Source organism: Microcaecilia unicolor, chromosome 4, assembly GCF_901765095.1.
Source record: "Microcaecilia unicolor chromosome 4, aMicUni1.1, whole genome shotgun sequence".
NCBI classification, from domain to species: domain Eukaryota; kingdom Metazoa; phylum Chordata; class Amphibia; order Gymnophiona; family Siphonopidae; genus Microcaecilia; species Microcaecilia unicolor.
In genome coordinates, this window is record NC_044034.1 from 167,088,864 (window position 1) to 167,111,905 (window position 23,042).

General features: G+C 46.0%; 1 protein-coding gene across 1 annotated transcript in view; it reads right to left on the minus strand.

Annotated features, from left to right (window-relative positions):
• LRP4 (LDL receptor related protein 4) overlaps window positions 1-23,042 on the minus strand; it is a 203,670-nt gene that overhangs the window by 45,462 nt on the left and 135,166 nt on the right. Inside the window, exons 19-25 of the mRNA XM_030200877.1 lie at window positions 22,190-22,295; window positions 21,745-21,946; window positions 21,388-21,577; window positions 12,915-13,046; window positions 12,313-12,453; window positions 11,753-11,839; window positions 8,017-8,188 (exon numbers count right to left, since the gene is read on the minus strand). Of these exons, the coding sequence (XP_030056737.1) occupies window positions 8,017-8,188; window positions 11,753-11,839; window positions 12,313-12,453; window positions 12,915-13,046; window positions 21,388-21,577; window positions 21,745-21,946; window positions 22,190-22,295 (1,030 nt within the window). The remainder of the gene's footprint in view (window positions 1-8,016; window positions 8,189-11,752; window positions 11,840-12,312; window positions 12,454-12,914; window positions 13,047-21,387; window positions 21,578-21,744; window positions 21,947-22,189; window positions 22,296-23,042) is intronic.

The following is a 23,042-nucleotide window of genomic DNA, read 5'->3' on the forward strand; positions in this document are numbered from 1 at the left end:
TGGATGCGGAGCACATTTCTTCCCCGCTCTTGCGAGCGCCTGTTGAGGGTGTGGCTAGGGCCATGGCCCAAGCTGCAGAAGTGCACAGTTCGGGGGGATTCTCCCCTGAGTTCATTTTGCTGCTGCATCAGGCTTTTCTTATGCAAAACGCTGCCCCTGCCCCCCGTCTGATAAAGGGGTTGAGGCCTCCGGAAGCAAACGCCCTCGGGTGGATTTCCAGGCCCTAGAGGACTCTGTCTCCTCTGATGTAGATGAGGGCAGCGTATCTGAGTTCTCCCAACGGTCCTTTGGGGATTCCTTGGAGAGGAGACAGATTCCCGCTCGGATGGAGCGGATGACCCCTCTGCAGCGCGGATCTTTCGCTCAGAGGATTTGCCCAACCTGTTAGTGCAGGCCATGAGCATTTTGAAGATTTCCTCTCCGGAGGACGTCTCTCCCTCAGCCTCTGTTGGCTCCGCCATTATGCTGGGGACGAAGCGCCCGCCTAGAACCTTCCACGTGCATGAGGCCAGGCGCACCTTGATTTCGGCTCAATGGGATGTCCCAGAAGCAAGCCTGAAAGTGGCTAGGGCTATGTCCCGCCTCTATCCTCTGCCTGAAGGTGAACGGGAGGCCTTTCTTTGGCCTACCGTGGATTCTTTAATCACTGCGGTGACTAAGAAAACGGCGTTGCTGGTGGAAGGTGGCACGGCCCTAAAGGACGCCCAAGATAGAAGATTGGAGGCGGCCTTAAGGTCGTCCTTCGAGGTGGCTGCTTTAAGTTTGCAGGCCTCAGTTTGTGGCTCTTATGTGGCCATGGCGTGCCTGACGATTGTGCAGCGGGCTTCCCCCTCGGATCCTTCCTTGAGGGCTGATTGGCCGGCCCTGGAATCGGGCTTGGCTTATTTGGCAGACTTGCTGTATGATGTCTTGAGAGCCTCAGCTAAAAGTATGGCTCAGCATTGGTCTGCTGACCACGCCTCTAAGTCTCACCTGGCTAAGTTGCCTTTTAAAGGCAAGCTGCTCTTTGGGGTCGAGCTGGACAAAATTGTGACCGATCTCGGCATGTCTAAGGGCAAGAGGTTACCAGAGGTCAGGGCTCGGGCCAGTGGTGCTCACCCCGGTTCCTCCAAAGGACGGTTTCAGGAAGCACGTCGGTATCGCCTGGGCAAGTCGGGCTCCTCTGCCCCTTCAAGAGGAACTTCTCCCCCAAGCAGCATTCCTTTCGCAGAGACCGCTGCCCGGAGGTGCATCCTCCGGTCCTCCCCCAGGGTCTCGTACCCAATGACGGGGCCCTGGTCCATGGCCCAGTGCAGATTGGAGGACGCCTGTCCTTGTTTCTGGGCGAGTGGACCAGGGTAACTTCAGATGCTTGGGTGCTAGAAGTCATCAGAGACGGCTACAAGCTAGAGTTCTGCCGACCCTTAAGAGACGGGTTTGTGCACTCTCCCTGCAAGTCTCCGGTCAAAGCTGTGGCAGTGCAGCAGACTTTGGACAATCTGATCCGCCTGGGTGCGGTCGTTCCGGTGCCAGAAGATCAGCTTGGCAAGGGACGTTACTCCATTTACTTTGTGGTACCAAAGAAAGGAGGTTCTGTACGGCCTATCCTCGACCTCAAAGGGGTCAATCGGGCCTTGAAAGTTCGGCACTTCCGAATGGAGACTCTCCGCTCTGTGATAGCGGCAGTGAAGGCAGGGGAGTTCCTGGCATCCTTGGACATCAAGGAAGCTTACTTGCATATTCCCATCTGGCCTCCTCATCAACGCTTTCTGCGTTTTGCAGTCCTGGGCCGACACTTCCAGTTCAGAGCCCTCCCGTTCGGGTTGGCTACTGCTCCGCGGACCTTCTCCAAAGTAATGGTGGTCATCGCGGCCTTCCTATGAAAGGAAGGAGTACAAGTCCATCCTTATCTGGACGACTGGTTGATCCGAGCCCCCTCTTATGCAGAGTGCGGCAGAGCTGTAGACCGGGTGATTGCTCTTTTGAGCTCCCTGGGGTGGATCATCAACTGGGAGAAAAGCCAGCTGCGCCCGACTCAGTCCCTGGAATATCTGGGAGTTCGTTTCGACACCCAAGTGGGCAGAGTGTTCCTGCCGGACAATCGGATTGTCAAGCTTCAGGCTCAGGTGGACCAGTTCCTAGTAGCCTTTCCTCTTCGGGCTTGGGACTATGTGCAGCTGTTGGGCTCTATGACGGCCACGATGGAAGTAGTGCCCTGGGCCAGGGCTCATATGAGACCACTACAACTCTCTCTGCTGCAGCGCTGGACTCCAGTGTCGGAGGATTACGCTGTGCGCCTTCCCTTGGACCTAGCGGTGCGCAAGGCACTGAGCTGGTGGCTGAGGACAGTCAAGTTGTCCGCAGGGATGCCTCTTTTGACCCCGGAGTGGGTTGTCGTGACGACGGACGCCTCTTTGACGGGCTGGGGAGCCCACTGCTTGGGAAGGACAGTGCAGGGGCTCTGGTCTCCTGCAGAGGCAAAGTGGTCTATCAACCTCCTGGAACTCAGAGCCATTCGGTTGGCGCTTTTGGAGTTTCTTCCGGTACTGGCGTCGAAGCCAGTACGGGTCCTGTCGGACAATGCCACGGCTGTGGCCTATGTCAATCGCCAGGGAGGTACCAAGAGCGCCCCTCTAGCCAAGGAGGCCATGAAACTATGCCAGTGGGCGGAAGCGAACCTGGAACAGCTGTCGGCGGCCCACATTGCCGGAGTCATAAATGTCAAGGCGGACTTTCTCAGTCGCCATACCTGGGATCCCGGAGAGTGGCAGTTATCGGCTCAGGCGTTCTTGGACATCACGAAGCGCTGGGGCCAGCCGAGCCTAGATCTGATGGCGTCATCGGCCAATTGCCAAGTGCCGCGCTTTTTCAGCAGAGGACGAGACCCTCGATCTCTGGGAGTAGATGCTCTCCTCCAACAGTGGCCGACACAGGAGCTTCTCTATGTGTTCCCGCCCTGGCCCATGTTGGGCAGGGTGCTAGACCGGGTGGCAAAGCATCCGGGCCGGGTAATTCTGGTGGGTCCGGACTGGCCCAGACGTCCCTGGTATGCGGACTTTATCAGGCTCTCAGTGGACGGCTCTCTGCGGCTGCCAGCGGAGCAGGGCCTGTTGCATCAGGGTCCCGTGGTGATGGAGGATCCCTCCCCCTTTGGTCTTAAGGCCTGGCTATTGAGCGGCAGCGTCTGAGGAAGAAGGGCTTCTCAGACAAGGTCATCGCCACTATGCTGAGAGCGAGGAAGCGCTCTACTTCTACTGCTTACGCCAGGGTTTGGCGTACCTTTGCATCGTGGTGTGAGGCAGGCTCCCTTTCTCCCTTCACTGCTCCAATTTCTTCAGTGTTGGCGTTCCTGCAAGAAGGTCTGCAGAAAGGCCTGTCGCTCAGTTCCCTTAAAGTCCAGGTAGCGGCTCTGGCCTGCTTCAGGGGCCGCCTGAAGGGTGCTTCCCTGGCTTCGCAGCCAGATGTGGTGCGCTTTCTCAAGGGAGTTAATCACCTGCGCCCTCCTCTGCACTCATTGGTACCTGCGTGGAATCTCAATCTGGTGCTAAGAGCCTTGCAGAAGCCGCCTTTTGAACCCTTGTCGAGGGCATCTCTGAAAGACCTGACGTTGAAAGCAGTCTTTTTGGTGGCTATCGCTTCAGCCAGAAGAGTTTCCGAGCTCCAGGCGCTATCATGTCGAGAGCCCTTTCTGCAGTTCACTGAGGCAGGAGTGTCTATTCGCACAGTGCCTTCCTTCCTGCCCAAGATTGTTTCTCGCTTCCATGTGAATCAGCAGCTCTGTCTCCCATCCTTTCGTAGGGAGGACTACCCAGAGGAGTACTCTGCTCTCAAATATCTAGATGTGAGACGAGTCATCATCAGATACTTGGAAGTGACCAATGATTTCCGGAAGTCGGATCATCTGTTTGTCCTGTTTGCAGGTCCTCGTAAGGGTCTGCAGGCTGCTAAGCCTACAGTGGCAAGATGGGTCAAGGAAGCCATTGCAGCGGCTTATGTGGCCGCGGGGAAGGTGCCGCCTATCCAGCTGAAGGCTCACTCCACTAGAGCTCAGGCGTCCTCGATGGCAGAGGCCGGGTCCGTCTCCTTGGAAGAGATTTGTAAGGCGGCAACTAGGGCATCGGCTCATACCTTCTCTAGACATTACCGCTTGACTGTGGCTGCTCGGGCGGAGGCCCGGTTTGGAACTTCAGTGTTGCGGTCAGGGATTTCTATGTCCCGCCCTGGGTGAGTACTGCTTCGGTACATCCCACCAGTCTATGGATTGATCAGCATGATGATATGGAAGGTAAAATTATGTATCATACCTGATAATTTTCTTTCCATTAATCATAGCTGATCAATCCACAGCCCCTCCCAGATATCTGTACAGCTTTTATTCTGGTTGCATTTCAGGCTCAAGTTTAGTCTTCAGTTCCTGTTCAGGAGGACTTCATGTTCAAGTTTTTTCAATTGGATTCTTCAGGAGTTGAGACGATTTTGTGTTACAGTGAGCTGCTGCTTCCTCTCCCCTCCGTTTTACAGGGCTGGATTGAGACCTAAATTCTGCCGGCGCTCCCTCCCGCTTCGTGCGGCTGTAGGGCTGCTTTGTACCCCTCCCGCTTCGGCGGTGTTAGGGTCAGTCAGCTCCTCCCGCGGTTGCGGTTGCAGGATAAGCCAGATCCCCCCGCATTGGCGGGGTGGTGTCCCTCCCCCGCTCCGCGGGGATGAGCTGGACGGATTCCCCTCCCCCACTTGTGTGGGGATGAGCTGGGTTAATTCCCCTCCCCCGTTTCGGCGGTGGTGAGCTGGGCAGAGTGTCCCTTTGTGGGTGTAATTCTCTAAGTGCTGAGTCCTGCAGATAGAGCTTTGATATCGACATACTGAAGAGTTTCCGGCAGCACATGACCACATATAGGGAGGCAAAAAGATCGCTCTCTATCTCCACCTGCTGGTAGATGGACACAACCCACCAGTCTATGGATTGATCAGCTATGATTAATGGAAAGAAAATTATCAGGTATGATACATAATTTTACCTTAAATTTGGGCCTTAAAAACTACTATTAAATAGAGAATAAAGCACAAGTTTCAACAAGCAAAATCAAGGGTCTAACACCTAGCTAATGTGTGAAATATGGATTAGAGGAAACCCCCAAGCACTTTGTATAGGCAAGACCCTACATTTTTTGTGTAACTAACAAAAGCCTCTTAGCATAGAACACTGGAGGCCAGGGGAAGGCCTGCCTACCTCCACACCCTGAGCAGCCATGGAAAGGACTGCTTCTCCCACTGAACAGCCCTGAGGAACTACAGGAAGGCCCATCTCAGTCACCAAGAGAAGCCCATGCTCAGCCTGTGTGAGACATCTTTGTCTATGATAATAAGCATAAAGGTATTCTATCAACACAATTACACCTGGTGAGGTTTGGAGAGACAAGCTGAATAGTAAAAGTCCTTAAACTCCCTCATAGGGATGGTAACTGAAAGTTATAATACCCCTTTGGGAGGCCTTTAACTTGAGAGGGGGGAGGAAGGGTTAGAGGGAAATTGACTTTTAATATGCTTCACATTTTTTTTTCCAAAGCTCACCAGTTAAACTCCACCCAGGATTTACAGAGAACAATGTAATAGCAGTTTCAGCAGAAGCTGAAAACATTTTTTTTCAATGAAGGGGGGGGGGGGGGGGTTAATTTTAGCTCTAATGAGAATAGAACATAGAGTAGGTCTGTACTAGGGATTGTATAATTATTGTATCTGTTACACTGGGACCTATTTCACAAAGGTTTTCTACCACTTTGTAATTATGGGAACAAAGTAACATAGAGCCACAGTAAACAATGGCAGATGAAGACCAACATAGCCCAGTACAGATTTGACCTCTTGATGGATTTGCCTATAACATTTCTAAATACAACCCAACACCAACTCTCCTCTTGCTCTTGTTTTCCACCCTTTTTTAATATCCGTCCCAAGCACTGACATCCATCACTGTGCTAACCTCTCCATGATGTTTTGAAGCCCTGACACAATCATATGTCTGCAATTTATGGCTGTAACTGCTGCCCCATGCAGGTTACCGTCAATGTACTTCAAGTCCATTTTTCTTGCCACTGTGCATCCTCTGTTTTTATCTAGAGCTTTTACAGTTCAGTTACTGTATTTTTTTTCATTCTGCCATTTCCTTCGGGAGGGATTATAGGCATCCACCATTTTTTCAAAGAAAACATATTTCCTGATTTTTTTTTTCCTGAATCTTCCTTTTCAAAGTTTCATATCAGAATCTACAGCTTCGTAAATACTGGCTAGAAATATGGTCACAACTAGTAGACATCTTCCACTTTCCTGGCTCAATCATTTATAAATTTGTTATTCTTCGGGATCAGTGCTATAGAAGTTTGCTGACTCCTAGTGAAGGGTCTCTTGTTAGCACCATGGTATCTTTAGCGTTGAAGGTAATTTTCTCGCATTGGAAATCCTTGCACCAAGTCACCTACCAGGAATGGTGGAACTTAGTGCTCCAAATCTACAAATACGAATCACACCTTGCGAAGACATGTAAATCACGTTGGATCCCCTTTTTGGGGAAAAAAAAGAGGTACAAGTATGAAATGGAAATAGAAATCTAATGTTCCTTGGGGGAGGGGGAGACACATGACTACATATTCAGTTTTGTGACTTAACTTGAATTGGCTTTGGGTTCATTCATTTAATTGACTAGGGGCTCATTTTCAAAGCACTTAAAAGTTCCATAGGTTACTATGGAACTTTGTAAGTAAGTGCTTTGAAAATACACCTCTATATATCATATCAGCATTACTTTCATTTACATAGTAAATGACGGCAGAAAAAAACCTGCACGGTCCATCCAGTCTGCCCAACAAGACAAACTCATATGTGCTACTTTTTGTGTATACCCTACTTTGATTTGTACCTGTCCTCTTCAGGGCACAGACCGTATAAGTCTGCCCAGCACTATCCCCGCCTCCCAACCACCAGCCCCGCCTCCCAACCACCGGCTCTGGCACAGACCGGTGGGAGGCGGGGCTGGTGGTTGGTTTCAAAGCACTTAAAAGTTCCATAGGTTACTATGGAACTTTGTAAGTAAGTGCTTTGAAAATACACCTCTATATATCATATCAGCATTACTTTCATTTATTTAAGTTGAGGCAGTTGCTTCTACATCAGTCCATCAAAGCATCTTAAAATGTTTTTGCTTTTTTTTTTTTTTTTTTTTAGTTCCTACCAGCTGATATAGTGGAATGTTGGATCCATACATTTAAATCAATTTCTGGATAACTCAACTGATATATATATTATGCCCAGTTAAAAATTGACTAGTATTCTTTCTGTGAGATGTTAATTTATAGATACCATTTTAACTGTTTAATATCTTATTGATGAAATATAGTTAAATAATAACTGATGATTCTATTTAGGATCCACTCTTCATTCCCCTTTTATCTTCCTGCTCAGGCTGAGGCATGAAAGCTGCATCCAGAGTGAGATATCCATTCATTAATTTATAAGACAGCATGGATTAAACTAAGTATTATTCTCTTGAACAGACCATTTTTCTTGTTCAAACTCATACAAGTTAGATAACACTCTATTATCTATGCGACTTTCATTCCAAGTCCTTACTTCTGACTGTGATTTTGGACCTACTTTAACTAAACTCTATGCTGTTCTATATTTTCAATGCTATCTAATTTGAACTATACCATCTGTAGTTGTCAAGGTCAAAGAGGGGTTTTTTTGTTTATGGACAATTTGGCAGATAAAGACCACCAGGGCAATCTAATCTGCCCACTTTCTCTACCAACAACTACAGAACCTAACATCTTATTTGCATGCCACTAGTACCCTCGGTTCATGTTCCATATGATCTAAATTCTAATACCATTTTTATCCTCATCTTAGAAAGACTATTCTAACTTATCTCATGTCCATTTTTCTTCCTTCCAGAATACAGCAGGGAGAGGCTTACTTTATCTTCCCCACCATCTAATGTCCCTTTGCCCTTCCTCTCCTCTGAAAGTGCCCACAGTCTGCACCTACCCCATCTCATGATACAATGCAATTGCCCTGGGACTGTCCAGGTTCTTCCACACTAGAACTTTCCGCATAGATCCATCCAGGTTGCCAACTTCAATTCGATTAGTTCCAGTGTCTGTCCAATACAGCTTCCGGCCAATAGCATCTACTGCAATACCATCCGTGGTCATTAATCCTAAGAAAATCAAACAGCAGATTTACCTGAAGACCCAAAATGGCAAAGAGGATGGAAAATTAAGAACAAACTCCAGGAAGAAAAAGGATACGTAAGAGAGTGTGATTACCAACAGACCAAGAAGGACTCGGCTGTAGCCTAACTATGTACTATCATGTTCTGCCATTCATGTTACCCAAAATCCTTTTGTTATACTAAATGTATACTTTCTCATGTATTCTCACTATTCATGATGTACTGTAAGCCACATTGAGCCTGCAAAAAAGGTGGGATAATGTGGGATACAAATGCAACAAATAAATAAATAACCATATGGAAGTCACACAATCGGAGCAAAGGTGTTTCATCAGTACGACCCTAATTTACTTCATTATTATATATTTAGACTTCTTTCCTAACACATTCTATGACTAATTTACTAAATAATTTACTTAAAGGAGTGGACTTACAGGTCTAGGCTGTCAAAAGCCCAGACCTGTCAAACAGGGGCTGGAGGTCCATGGGACCACCAGACCCCAACCACCCCCACCCTGAGCCAAGCAAAACAGGGGCTGGAGGTTTGGCTGACCTCTGGTCCCCCTGACCTCCCCCCCCCCCCGACACAGGTTCAAGGGAGATGGATATCTGGTGGGTCTCCAGCCCTCCCCCCCCCCCCCCCCAAAAAAAAAAAAAATCTGGTGGTCTAATTGCCTGGGGAGTTGGAACTTGGGAGCTTCAGTGCTGTTTTTTTTGTTTTGTTTTTTTAAACCTAGCTGGCTGACCGTTGGCCCCCATCCCATGCTGTTGCAGAAATCTGGGCACTCATCATCAGTCACTGCATTGCAGCAGCATTCCTCCCTCCCCTCCCCGTAGCCTGCTCTTCAGCACATGGATCAGGTCAGGACTTCATCAGGGGCACTGCAGTATACTCCTGCAGGGATGCACTGCCAAAGTTTAAAAAAAAAAAAAGGTTTCTGTGCAATGTTGGATTGCTGGTGGGTTTCTGAGTGGGGGTGGGCTCTGCACTGGCCATGTTATAAAACATTTTGGGTTTTTTAAAATTTATGTTGGTGGGCTTCTGGGTGAGTGGTGGGATCTACAGTGCCCAAGTTAAAAAAAAAAGTTTATGTAAATTAAATATTTCATGCTGGTGTTCTGGGCAGGACTGATGCCAGACAATGGGGAGGGATAGGGCCAATACTGGGCAGGGGCGTAGCCAGACTTTGGTGGGAGGGGGGTCCAGTGCCTGAGGTGAGGGGGCAGATTTTAGCCCCCCCCCCGGCGCTGCCGACCCCCCCCATTGCCAACCCCCCCATTGCCGACCCGCCGCCACTTTTGACAACCTCCCGCCCTCTCGACCCCACCCCCGCCGTCGCCTACCTTCGGTTTTGCTAGCGGGCGACCCCAATCCCCGCCAGCTGACGTCCTCTTCGTCCTGCAGACAGTGAAAAAAGTCTTCGTTCTTCTGTTGCATGCTGACGTCCTGCACAGTTCTGTTCTCTGAGTCTGACGTCCTGCACGTACAACGTGCAGGATGTCAGCATGCAACAGAAGAACGAAGACTTTTTTCACTGTCTGCAGGATGAAGAGGACGTCGGCTGGCGGGGATTGGGGTCCCCCGCCAGCAAAACCGAAAGTAGGCGACGGCGGGGGAGAGGATCGTCGGGAGAGGGGTCCAGGAGGAAATCTTCGGGGGCCACGTAGCTATGGCACTGATGCTGGGCTACATGTAAGTGATAGGGAGAAGGGAAGGGCCGATGCTAGGCTATAGGGAGGGAAGGGGGAGGATAGGAATAGGGGGATGGGGGACCTGGACTACAGGGAGGGATGGGGGTAAGGAAAGGAAGGGCTGATGTCAGGTTACAGGACAATTTCAAATTTTTGGTCCTTTATTCTGTAATTGATAAGGGTTTGTCTGTGTTCTTCCTGTTACCAAGGTGAGAGATTCTTCTGGCGTGTGGTTAGTGTGGGGATCTATATCAGTCTGAATTGTCTGGATTTTCCACAGGACACATATTGCTGTTGTGCATATCCACTGCTTCCTTTTTAAAAGTATTGCTATTGATATTTGTATGTTCAGAATTGGTGGTGTTAAGCTTTGCATCATAGGCTGTGAAAAGCTTCTTCACAGGATTTAGTGTAACTTCACAAAGGGAGTCTTTTACTAATGAATAGTGCATGTTTTCTGCTGCAGGACCCATAGGAATAAAATGAGTCCTATGGCAAATAACATGAGCTAATTGTTAGTAAAAGGTCTCCAAAGTATCTGGCAGTGAAGGGATTTTGTGTTCCTATTATTGAGGTGCTACCAGAATTTGAATACTTTTTTTTACTATGGAAAGCTGTAAAAGAAAACATTCTAGCTATGTTGTGTATGATACAGATTCCACAGTAGGTGAAAAAAAAATCTTGATATTGACAGTGTGAAGGTATGTGGTTTATGTTGATACAGAACAGCTGTTGGGCAGACTATGTACTTAGAAATCTATCATCAGTATCCCAAGAAACACTACTCATACCTCTATATATACCCCCCAATATTCAGCGCTATTTAACCAGTCAGCAATGGCCGCTGACTGTTTAAATAGCATTTAACTGGCTAACCACAAATATTAAGCGGGAGATAACCGGTTATCTCTGCTAAATATTCACAGTTAGCACATACCGGCTAACTGGCTATATCGCGCAATATAGCCTATTAGTGCCAATATTCAGCACTGGGTTTAGCAGTTAAATAGTAATGCATAAATAGCAGTCCTATCTTTAACTGCTAGGAACTTAACCGGTTAGCACTGAATATCACTGTAACCATTTAAGTTCCGGTGGCCAAAAATGAAACTGGAAATTCAATGTTGATCGCTGGATATAGCGCTGCATTGAATTTCCACGTTCTGCACTGGCAGCAGGTTTTAACCATGGTGCCCACCGCTGGATTTTTATTTTATTTTTTTGTTACATTTGTATCCTGCGCTTTCCCACTCATGGCAGGCTCAATGCGGCAGGCAATGGAGGGTTAAGTGACTTGCCCAGAGTCACAAGGAGCTGCCTGTGCCGGGAATCAAACTCAGTTCCTCAGGACCAAAGTCCACCACCCTAACCACTAGGCCACTCCTCCACACATGAATGGATGTATATCGGCCTCATAGTCCCCACCCATATTAGATCAAGGCTCACCCAAAATGTCAGATCTGGTTATGCCACTGCCCCATTTGGGGTCCCAACCCATTGTTTGGGAAGTTCTGTCCTTAAAGTTAATTAAGAGAGCACAAGGCTGGAGGTTTGACTAGGACACCTAACAGACTTACACCAGCCCTAGATCAGTATTGGTTTAAAGGAAAGTATGCCATCTACAATGCACCAACTCCTTTTCTCTACAGCAAGGAATGTTCCTTGTAGGTTTCTCATCCAAGTACCATGTAGGCCCAGCCCTACTTAGCATGTGCTTTCTCACAGGATCAGTATATAATGTCTACTGACATAAATGCACAACAGGAGGTTCAGGGAAGCCAGCTAGAACTATAAGATGCCCAATCAGTTACAAAGCTATTGTGAATGTTGAATTTCATCTACACAGGATCTTTCTACCTGTGGTGATGATGTCCTCATGTTCAGAGCCATCAAGATTTGCTCTACTGATTTTCCGCACAGTGCTGTCCGCCCAATAAACCTTCCCTATAGGAGGAACACGTAGAAAGTGGTATATAAAGTCAATAAATCAATCAACAGGAATGGTTAGAAAAATTATTCAGGTTAGATGAAAAGTTTAGATACCACAGAGGTATAGCTGAAGAACCACCAGGAATGGGGCGTGAGAGCTCTCTCTTTTGGGGTAACTTGGGGAAGGAGGAGGAGCACTGGCTATTGTAGGGGAGCTGTAGAGATGGCATAGAAGTGCTATGTATAGTGAAAGTGCTATAGAGAATGATGTGGATAGGGTGGAAGTGCTGTAGAGAAAAATTCAGGAGCACTAGCAATGGTGAGGAAACACTAAAGAATAGTTTTGGAACATTGGCTGTGAGAGAACTATAGTTGCCCTGAATGGAGGAAAGAGACCTCTCAGTCCCTACAGTCTTAGCTGCTCCCTGTGGAAGGAACACAAAGCCAGAAGTAAGGTTTAAACTAGTGTTCATTCAGTCATTACCTACCCTCCTGGGGATCAACATCAATTGCTATTGTGTTCTTCATGGTGACATTGACTGGAACAACAACATCAGCAAAATATGGGATGTCCAGGGAGACAATACGAATGTCTGTACGTCTGGCGAAGATCAGGAAGCTGGTCATCCCTAGCAGACAGAGGGAATCAGAGCAATGAGGAACAATGCAGAGAGTCAGAGGTCCAATGGTGTGAAAAGAAAGGACCCAATGGGGCTCAATACTTGGTAAGAAAGCAGGGTCAAGAACTCCAATAGCTCTTCATTCCTATGGTTTGGACGGCTTCCTAAAGAAAAAGTCAATAGACCATTATTACATGGACTTGGGGAAAATCCACTAGTTCTGGGATAAGCAGTATAGAATGTTTTGTACTTTTGGGGGATCTTGCTAGGTATTTGTGACCTGGATTGGCCACTGTTGGAAATAGGATGCTGGGCTTGATGGATCTTTGGTCTTTCCCAGTGTGGCAATACTTATGTACTTATGGTCTCAAGGACAGTTGTATAACTTACCAAAAGGCCCACCTTTTCAGTGACAGGCAAATAACATATACCCAAGGAGTCCAGGTTCTCAGTGATGGAGAATAGCTTACCTGAGGAACAGGTCTTGCCATCTGCCAGGAGATTGATACCAGTGGGGCAGGCACAGCTGTGGCCTGTAGGAAGCGGGGCCAGGAGGCAGAGATGGCTACAGCCACCATTATTTTCTTGGCATGAGGTATGAACTAAGGGAACAGAAGGAGGAACCAAGTGTCATTGTTATTTCCTGCTCAATTCAGTAAAATTGTTACATGGATCTATTATTTATACCACTGTTTACTCCTTTATATTGTTAAGGACAATTTTCAAATACATTTACCACTGCTAATCACTAAAATCACTATTTACCTAGGGAAAAGATATTTTGGCTGAGAATTTCTCTCCTGTGCCCAGCTAACTGTATGTGAACTGTTAGCTGGGTTAAAAAGGCGGAGTGCAGGAGTGGCCTAATGGTTAATGCAGTAGACTTTGATCCTGGGGAACAGAGTTCAATTCCCACTGCTGCCTAACAGTTGGCAGTGGGTTAAGATCCTGAGGAACCAGGTTCAATTCCCTCTGATGCTCCGTGTGACCCTGGGCAAGTCACTTAGCCCTCCACTGCCCCAGGTACAATATACTTAGATTGTCAGCCCATCAGGGACAGTGCAAGTACATGTATAGTATATGCAAACCACATCAATTTGTGCCTCAATAGAGGCAGTACAGCAAATTGATAGAAACTTAAAAAGAAAGCAGTGGCATTCCCTTGGGCATATTAAGTAGGAGAAAGGAAACAGCATACCTATATTGGTTTGTCAAATATATATGTGCCATTTTGCCCCTAATTAGCTGCCTATGCAAGTACAGGGTAGGCTGGTGATTTTAGCTTACACATAAGAACATAAGAATAGCCATACTGATTCAGACCAATGGTCCATCTAGCCCAGTATCCTGCTTCAAGCAGTGGCCAATCCAGGTCACAAGTACCTGGCAAAAACCTAATTAGTAGCACCATTCCATGCTACCAATCCCAGGGCAAGCAGTGCCTTCCCCCATATCCATCTCAATAACAGACTATAGACTTTTCCTCTAGGAACTTGTCCAAACCTTTTTAAAACTCGGATACGCTAACCACTGTTACCACATCCTCCAGCAACAAGATCCAGAGCTTAACTATTCTTTGAGTGAAAAAATATTTCCTCATATCTGTTTTAAACCTATTTCCATTCAATTTCATTGTGTCCCCTGGTTTTTCTACTTTTTGCATGAGTGAAAAATTGATTCACCTCCACACCACTGAGGATTTTATAGACCTCAATCATATCTCCCCTTAGCCATCTCTTTTCCAAGCTAAAGAGCCCTAACCTCTTTAGTCTTTCCTCATATGGGAGCAGTTCCACCCCCTCTATCATTTTGATCGCTCTTCTGTGAACCTTTTCTAATTCCGCTATATCTTTTTTTAGATATGGCAACCAGAACTGAATGCAATACTCAAGGTGAGGTCGCACCATGGAGCAATGCAGAGGCATTATAATACTTTTGGTCTTATTTTGCATCCCTTTCCTAATAATTCCTAGCATCCTGTTTGCATTTTTGGCTGCCGCCACACACTTTAAAAGAAAAACTAATTGCAATATACTGAGCTAAAAAATACTCATGTGCATTGCAAATACAAGAGAATCAAAAGTGCCTCTTGTGTACACAGATATGACTGTTTGTAAAACCCTATCCACCCTCTATAATCATGTGTCCTTTATGTACTACATCTTTATGTATTCCTAAATTGCACAAGATTGTATTAACTAAGGGTTAATAGTTAAGCTCTGGAACTCTTTGCTGGAGGATGTGGTAACAGTGGTTAGCGTATCTGGGTTTTAAAAAAGGTTTGGACAAATTCCTGGAGGAAAAGTCCATAGTCTAGTATTGACATGGGAAGCAACTGCTTGCCCTGAAATTTGTAGTATGGGCTGTTGGCACAATTTGGGATTCTGCCAGGTACTTGTGACCTGACTTGGCCACTGTTTGGAAAACAGGATACTGGGCTAGATGGACCATTGGTCTGACCCAATGTGGCTACTCTTATATTCTTATATTCTAAGGCAGTGGTTCCCAAAACTGGTCCTGGAGGCACCCCAGCCAGTCAGGTTTTCAGGATACCACAATGAATATTCATGAAATAAATTTGCATGCAGTGGAGAAAGTGCATGCAAATCTCTCTCATGAATATTCATTATGGGTATCCTGAAAACCTGACTGGTAGGGGTGCCTCCAGGACCAGGTTAGGGAACCACTGTTCTAAGGGGTCCTTTTACTAAGGTGTACTACATGCCACGCAGCCCATTATACACCTGCTGCGTGCTAAATCCATTAGCGAATTTAAGTAAAAGGCCCCCTAAATCTGTTAACGATGTACATTTTATTTAACCTTATATATAAATGAGCCAATATTCAGCCACTGTGGTTGGTGATTTTTTAAAAGCTGGCCACTGAGCACAAAAAAAGTCCAGATATTCAGCACTGGTATCCAGATAGAACGGTGATCAGAACCATTGTCTGGATAGCAATGATACTGATCCCACAATAAAGTAAGCACAGCCTTTTTTCTGTTCTAACTTTATCCAGATAGTTATCTGATTGGTGGACTGAATATTGCCACAAACCAGATAACATCTGGTTCCATCCATACTCTGCCCCAGTACCCACTCCCAAGTCAATAAATAACCAGAGTACAGCTAGGGAGGAGCGGATGAAAGAAAAAGATATACCAAAAAGTTAAAAAAAACTCTTACAAAAATACAAATGTTTTTTATGATATTTTTTATGATGGAGTGGAGAAATCTCAGAGTTATGACTCACCCAATTGAGACTATACCATAGAGATATGTGCCTTGAGGGGTGGATAAGCTTCTCAATCATGGACTTTCTCCTCTATTATTTATTTTATTTTTGTTTGTGAGCAAACACCCACTTGTGCTCATACTGTGCTTTAAAATATCTCAATAAATTTTCTCATCCGCTCCTTCTAGTGTCATAGCACCTAAACAATCACCAAACAGCTATCATGGGGGATCTCTCTCATGAAAGCAAACAGAAGAGAGAGATCCCCCATGATAGCTATGACACTAGAAGGAGCGGATGAGAAAATTTATTGAGATATTTTAAAGCACAGTATGAGCACAAGTGGGTGTTTGCTCACAAACAAAAATAAAATAAATAATAGAGGAGAAAGTCCATGATTGAGAAGCTTATCCACCCCTCAAGGCACATATCTCTATGGTATAGTCTCAATTGGGTGAGTCATAACTCTGAAATTTCTCCACTCTATCATAAAAAATATCATTAAAAACATTATAAAAATCATTTGTATTTTTGTAAAAGTTTTAAAAAACTTTTTGGTATATCTTTTTCTTTCATCCGCTCCTCCCTAGCTATAATCTGGTTATTTATTAAATTGAGTTTGGGGTTACCAGAGCTTATTTTTGGGGATACTTATTCTTTAAAGAACCAGTACCCACTCCAGCATTATCCGGATAGTTCCAGGCCAGTCTGTAATGATTTTCAGCAGTACTATCTGGATAGTGTCACTGAAATCCAAAGAATCAAGTGCATTTGAATATTGAGCCCGTATTCTATAAGTCACCATGCTTCTACACCCAATTAAACATTCAGCACTATTGGAAAACACATACTCCATTAATAAGGACATGCACCCCTACCCACTGGAAGGGTTCAAAAGCCCTCCGACACAGATTCCAATAATAGGCTGGTATGCACACATCTACAGTAAAGAAGAGTTAGCACCAGTGAAACAGTTAAAATGCAGCAGCAATGAGACAAACAGATTTCATTAGTACACTCTCATACAGACAACCACAGCAAACATTTAGCTCTAAAACAGATACTCAGAAAGAGAACAGCTTAGTGGTTAGAGAACAAAGTTAGCATCAGGACTCCTAGACTCAGACCCTGCCTCTTCCAGCATTCCTTATGACCTTGGTTATGTCATTTTCAGGGGCATTTGCGAAAAAGAAGGGCGCCCATCTTCTGACACAAATCAGGAGATGGACGTCCTTCTCTAAGGGTTGCCCAAATCGGCATAATCGAAAGCAGATTTTTGGCGCCCTCAACTGCAGTCTGTCGCGGGGACGACCAAAGTTCACGGGGGCATAGCGAAGGCAGGACTGGGGCATGCTTAAGAGATGGGCATCCTCGTCTGATAATGGAAAAAAGAAGGGCGTCCCTGACGAGCATTTGGTCGACTTTACCTGGTCCATTTTTTTTCATGACCAAGCCTCAAAAAGGTGCCCGAACTGACCAGATGACCACCGGAAGAAATCGGGGATGACCTCCCCTTACACCCCCCAGTGGTCACCAAGCCCCTCCCACCCTAAAAAAATTAACATTTTTTTTTTTGCCAGCCTCAAATGTCATACCCAGCTCCATGACAGCAGTATGCAAGTCCCTGGAGCAGTTTTAGTGGGTACTGCAGTGCACTTCAGGCAGACGGACCCAGGCCCATTCCCCCCCCCCCCGCCTGTTACACTTGTGGTGGTAAATGTGAGCCCTTCAAAACCCACCCGAAACCCACTGTACCCACATGTAGGTGCCCCCCTTCACTCCTTAGGGCTATGGTGGGCTCAGCACCCAAGGTAAGGGAGCTATGCACCTGGGAGCAATTTGTGAAGTCCACTGCAGTGCCCCCTAGGGTGCCCGGTTGGTGTCCTGGCATGTCAGGGGGACCAGTGCACTACGAATGCTGGCTCCTCTCCCGACCAAATGGCTTGGATTTGGTCGTTTTTGAGATGGGCGTCCTCGGTTTCCATTATCGCCGAAAATCAGGGACGACCATCTCTAAGGTCGACCTAAGGACGACCAATCTCTAAGGTCGACCTAAATGTTGAGATTTGGGCGTCCCCAACCGTATTATCGAAACGAACAATGGACGCCCATCTTGTTTTGATAATACGGGTTTCCCTGCCCCTTCGCAGTGACGTCCTTCGAGGACGCCCTCAGGAAAACTTGGGCGCCCCGTTCAATTAAGCCCCTCTTTATCTCCCATTGTTTCAGACACTCACTTAGGGCCAGATGCACTAAACTTAACGAGCCAGCAACATGGTTTTAAACTGGTTCTAGCCAGTTTAGTGCGCAAGTAGTAAACCGGGACATGCACAAAAGGGTTCTCCGAGCCAGTTTCCTGTCACGGTAGCAGCTAACGAAAACGGAATGCAAATGAGCTAATTACTATTATAATGTGAATGCGATGCGATGCACTACCGTTTCTGACCCCATGCACCGTGGAAAACCTAACGGGAGGTCTGAACCTCTCGTTGAGGCTGTGAGTGGGACCCATGCAGAGGAGGACGCCCATTGCAAAAATCGGAAGAAATAAAAACGTCCAAGTGCTCGTCAGGGACGTCCTTTTAAGTGCCTAACACTTGGATGTCCTTCACTCAAAAAAAAAAAAAAAAGGACGTCCCTGACAAACACTTGGACGTTTTTTTTCTTCAGATTTTGTGATGGGCGTCCTTCTCTTGGACACGTTTTTCTTACGACTAAGGTGCCCAAACCGAAATGACCACTGCCTGAGAGAATCAAGGATCAGGACGTGCAAGGATGTCCAAATCAAAACTATTTGGACGTCCCTTTCGATTATGCCCCTCCAAGTCTCTCTCACCCAATCACAGCACGTTTACCTGTCACTGGTGTCAGCTAAACGCGCTGTGATTGGCTGAGAGAGACCTGGAGGGGCATAATCAAAAGGGACATCCAAATAGTTTTGATTTGGGCATCCTTGCACATCCCGATCCCTGATTCTCTCCGGCGGTGTTCTTGGACATGTTTTCCTTACGTGCCCGAAACGACCACCGTCGGAGAGAATCGGGGATTGGGATGTGCGAGGACGCCCAAATCAAAACTATTTGGACGTCCTTTTTGATTATGCCCCTCCAGGTCTCTCTCAGCCAATCACAGCGCATTTAGCTGACACCAGTGACAGCTCAACGCACTGTGATTGGCTGAAAGAGACCTGGAGGGGCATAATCGAAAGGGACGTCCAAATAGTTTTGATTTGGACGTCCTCACACGTCCCGATCCCCGATTCTCTCCGGCAGTGGTCATTTCGGGCACATAAGAAAAACACGTCCAAGAGAAGGATGCCCATCAGAAAATCTGGAGAAAAAACATCCAAGTGCACGTCAGGGACATCCTTTTTTTTTTTTTTTTTTGAGAGAGAGGACGTGTATGAAGCCGTCTTTGGCATGCACAGAGCAGCCAGCATAACGACTGGCTGCTCTGCGCATGCTCAGCTGGCCGACTGGCTTCCCCTCCTTAGGAAGGAAATCGCGTGCAAATGAGCTAACAGCGAGCAGTTCACTTGCATGTGATTTCCTTCATGCATGCCCGTTTTTTATCGATTCGCTAAGAGATCGGTAAGGGAAGGGCTCTTTCTGTGGAGTTAGTGCATTTGGCTGTTAGAATACAAGAGTTTAGGGCAGGGATTCACACCTTATGTAATTTGTTTTACAGTGCTCTGATTTGGATCAGTGCATAGATGTTTGTGGAGTACAGTAGATTGCAGTGTCCAAGGCAGCATAGTATTACCATTTCTGTGACTGGGTAACAATCAGGGGACAACATAAGATAATGTGCATGGAATTCAGCTTTACGTGGGTGACAACCTGTACATCCTAGGTATGGGTTCTAAACTGACTGACTGGGTTCAATAGTGGTTGAACAGACAACAACAAAGTGTAGTGATAAATGGAATTCACTCTGCGGAAAGGGGGGATATCAGTGGGGTACTGTATGGATAAGTCCTTACTCTGATTCTTTTCAACGTCTTTGGAAATGATAGTATGGAAGAGCCATTGGGAAAGATGTTATTTTTTATTGATTGTTTATATATTGCCTGGACCAAGGTGTAACAATTACAGCATACACAATCACTGTTAAAATTACAATAAACCACATAGTAACATAGTAACATAGTAGATGACGGCAGAAAAAGACCTGCACGGTCCATCCAGTCTGCCCAACAAGAAAACTCATATGTGCTACTTTTTGTGTATACCCTACTTTGATTTGTACCTGTGCTCTTCAGGGCACAGACCGTATAAATCTGCCCAGCACTATCCCCACCTCCCAACCACCAGCTCTGGCACAGACCGTATAAGTCTGCCCAGCACTATCCTCGCCTCCGAACCACCAGCCCCGCCTCCCAACCACCGGCTCTGGCACAGACCGTACAAGTCTGCCCAGCACTATCCACCGCCTCCCAACCACCAGTCCCGCTTCCCACCACCAGCTCTGGCACAGACTGTATAAGTCTGCCCAGCACTATCCCCGCCTCCCAACCACCAGCCCCGCCTCCCGATCTTGACCAGGCAAGAGAATATTCAGAACCTCTGGTTTGAAGTGATTTTGATCCACTCCTCCCAAAACTCCTTAAGATGTCCTTCAACCAGACCAGCTCCACATCACATAAAAAACAATATCTATAACAGGGTAGAAAGCCAAGAACGTGGAGAAAACAGAAAGAGGGATCTAGTGAAGCTTGAAGAATGATCAAGTATTGATTGGTAATAAATGCAGTGTCATGCATTTGGGCTGCAAAAATCCAATAGAGAGGTACAGTACAGGGGGTAAAATTCTTCTGTGTATAAAACAGAGTGATCTGGGGTGGTCATAAGGGACAATTTTAAGATGGATAAACAAGTAAATAAGGCAGTGGCAGAATCCAGGAGGATGCTTTGGGTGAATAGGAAGAATAGCCAGCAGGAAAATGAAGGAGATTTGGTCTCTCTATAAATTTCTGGTGAAACTTTATTTGGAGTTCTGTGTATTGTACTAGAGCTCACATAATCAAAAAGATATAAACCAAATGTAGTTAATCCAGAGGGTGGTTACTAAAGAGGTCAGTGGTCTCCATCGTAAAGCGTATAGGGACAGACTTAAAGATCTAAACATGTATATTCCAGAGGAAAGGCAAAATATCTCCAACATATATATGCACAGGAGGTAGGTCCCTCAACAGAAAGGAGGCTCTGGCAGGAAGGGGTCAGGGGATCAGGGGAAAAATAGTGAATTCAGAAGTAATCTTAGAAAAACTGTCTTTACCAAAAAGGGTGGTGGATCATGGAACAGCCTTCCAGAGGAGATGGTAGAGACACAGAAAGTATCTGAATTTAAGAAAGCATGGGTCGAGCACAAAGGATCTTTCAGGGACAGGAAGAGGTTATAGAACTCAGCAGGAGGCAGACTGGATGGGCCAAATAGCCTTTTTATCTGCTGTCATGTTCTAAGTCTGAATGTTTCTATGTTAAATAGTATCACATATACATGCAGCAAATACTCAGAACCACAACCAGAAACAGAGTCCATTAGCAAACACATATACAGTCACAGTAATCCATCCTTGTGCTCAAAATATATATAAACTATAAATATGTAGTTATATGATCTATATCATCATTAAAATAGCGTGTGGCTACACATATTCCATATGACCTTACCTATAATATGTGAGCCAGATAAAATGGCAGTTCTTACCAGGTGATCGATGCCTATGAAAGACATGAATGTCCATGAGGTTCTCCAGATTCTCACGCAAGGTCTTCCGTTCTAGTCCTGTCATCTTGTCAGCACTTTCAATGCTCTTTGACTGCCAATCTGTCCAATAAAGTCGTTCACCATATAGGGTCAGTCCAAATGGATGGGGCAGATGACTTCCAATGAGAACCTATCGCCAGCACCAAAGCAAGTCAAAGAATATCAATGACACAGTAAATCAACAGCTCATGACATAGAGAATAATCAAAATCATCCTCCTCCTCTCAGGCTTGCCTATCTAAAGTTTTGGGTTGTCTGACTAATGTTGCATTTTCCTTTGGTAGCGGAGGTACTTACCTTCCTGTCTGAGCCATCCAGATCGGCAAATTCTATGGTTTTCATGCCAGCATCAGCCCAGTACAACCGCTCAGCTTCATAGTCAATGGCCAGCCCATTAGGCCAGGTCAGGTTGGAAGAGATAAGGACAATACGCCCTGAGGCATTCATGCCAGCACGTTCAATCTTCGGTCTTTCTCCCCAGTCTGTCCAGTACATGAATCTGCAGAAACCAGTAATTTCATGTCAAGAAAAAAGTGTTTAGCACATAGTCAACTATCCTTCAATCTCTTTCCACAGGGGCCCAATATATGGATAGCTGTTTCCCCCTTTTCTTAACTCTACACAGAAATCTGGTACCTGGGCAACTGCTCCTCTTTCCCCCTTCCCCAAACTGTAGCCTTGTACATGGTAATGTCTGATCCCTTTTTACCCTTAGCAGAGGTCTGATACTCAAGTTTCTCACCCTCCAATGGGATCCACTACAATGTCCCGAGGTCTGTCCAAGTTCTCCCAGATCAGCACTGTACGCATTGTCCCATCACTGTGTGAGACCTCAATCCGGTCTGTTCCTGCAAGGACACCAAGAAAGTGAAGTGGTAGATAGAAGATAGGAAGAAAAGAGACAGGGAGAAAGGAACATAGAGTGAAAGGGTGACAGAAAAAATAGCACCAGGAAGAGATGGGGAGAGATGGGGCCATTGGGAATTAAAGGCTATTAGGACAATACCAGAGGAGACAGAAAAATACAATCTCTGAATAAACAGTAAAAAACAGTTTTTGTTTAGGGCTGTATCTACCACTCTATGCATTTTTTTGAAATGTGAAAGTCATTTAAGTTTTGCATTGATTTCATCCTCTTCCTATATAGCCTTTTTGAATTCCATCACTGCTGTTGTCCCTGCCACCTCCTCCAGAATGGCACTCCAAGCATCCACCACCCTTCCTGTGAAAAAGTAGTGATCTAGAGGTTACTGCACTAAAATGACTGATATTCACTGAGTGTTTGTAAACCAGATTTCTGGACTTCCAGCCTGAATAAATTAAGTTTTACCTGATAATTTACTTTCCATTAGTCCTTCCCACTATTCCAGAACCTGTGAGATAGCTGTGTCCATCAACCAGCAGGTGGAGATAGAGAACTGAGAACTGAAAGCTGAGCTGAGACATATCTCTTGGCATCCACTTCAGCTCCTCAGTATTTATGTACAGTGGTGGAAATAAGTATTTGATCCCTTGCTGATTTTGTAAGTTTGCCCACTGACAAAGACATGAGCAGCCCATAATTGAAGGGTAGGTTATTGGTAACAGTGAGAGAT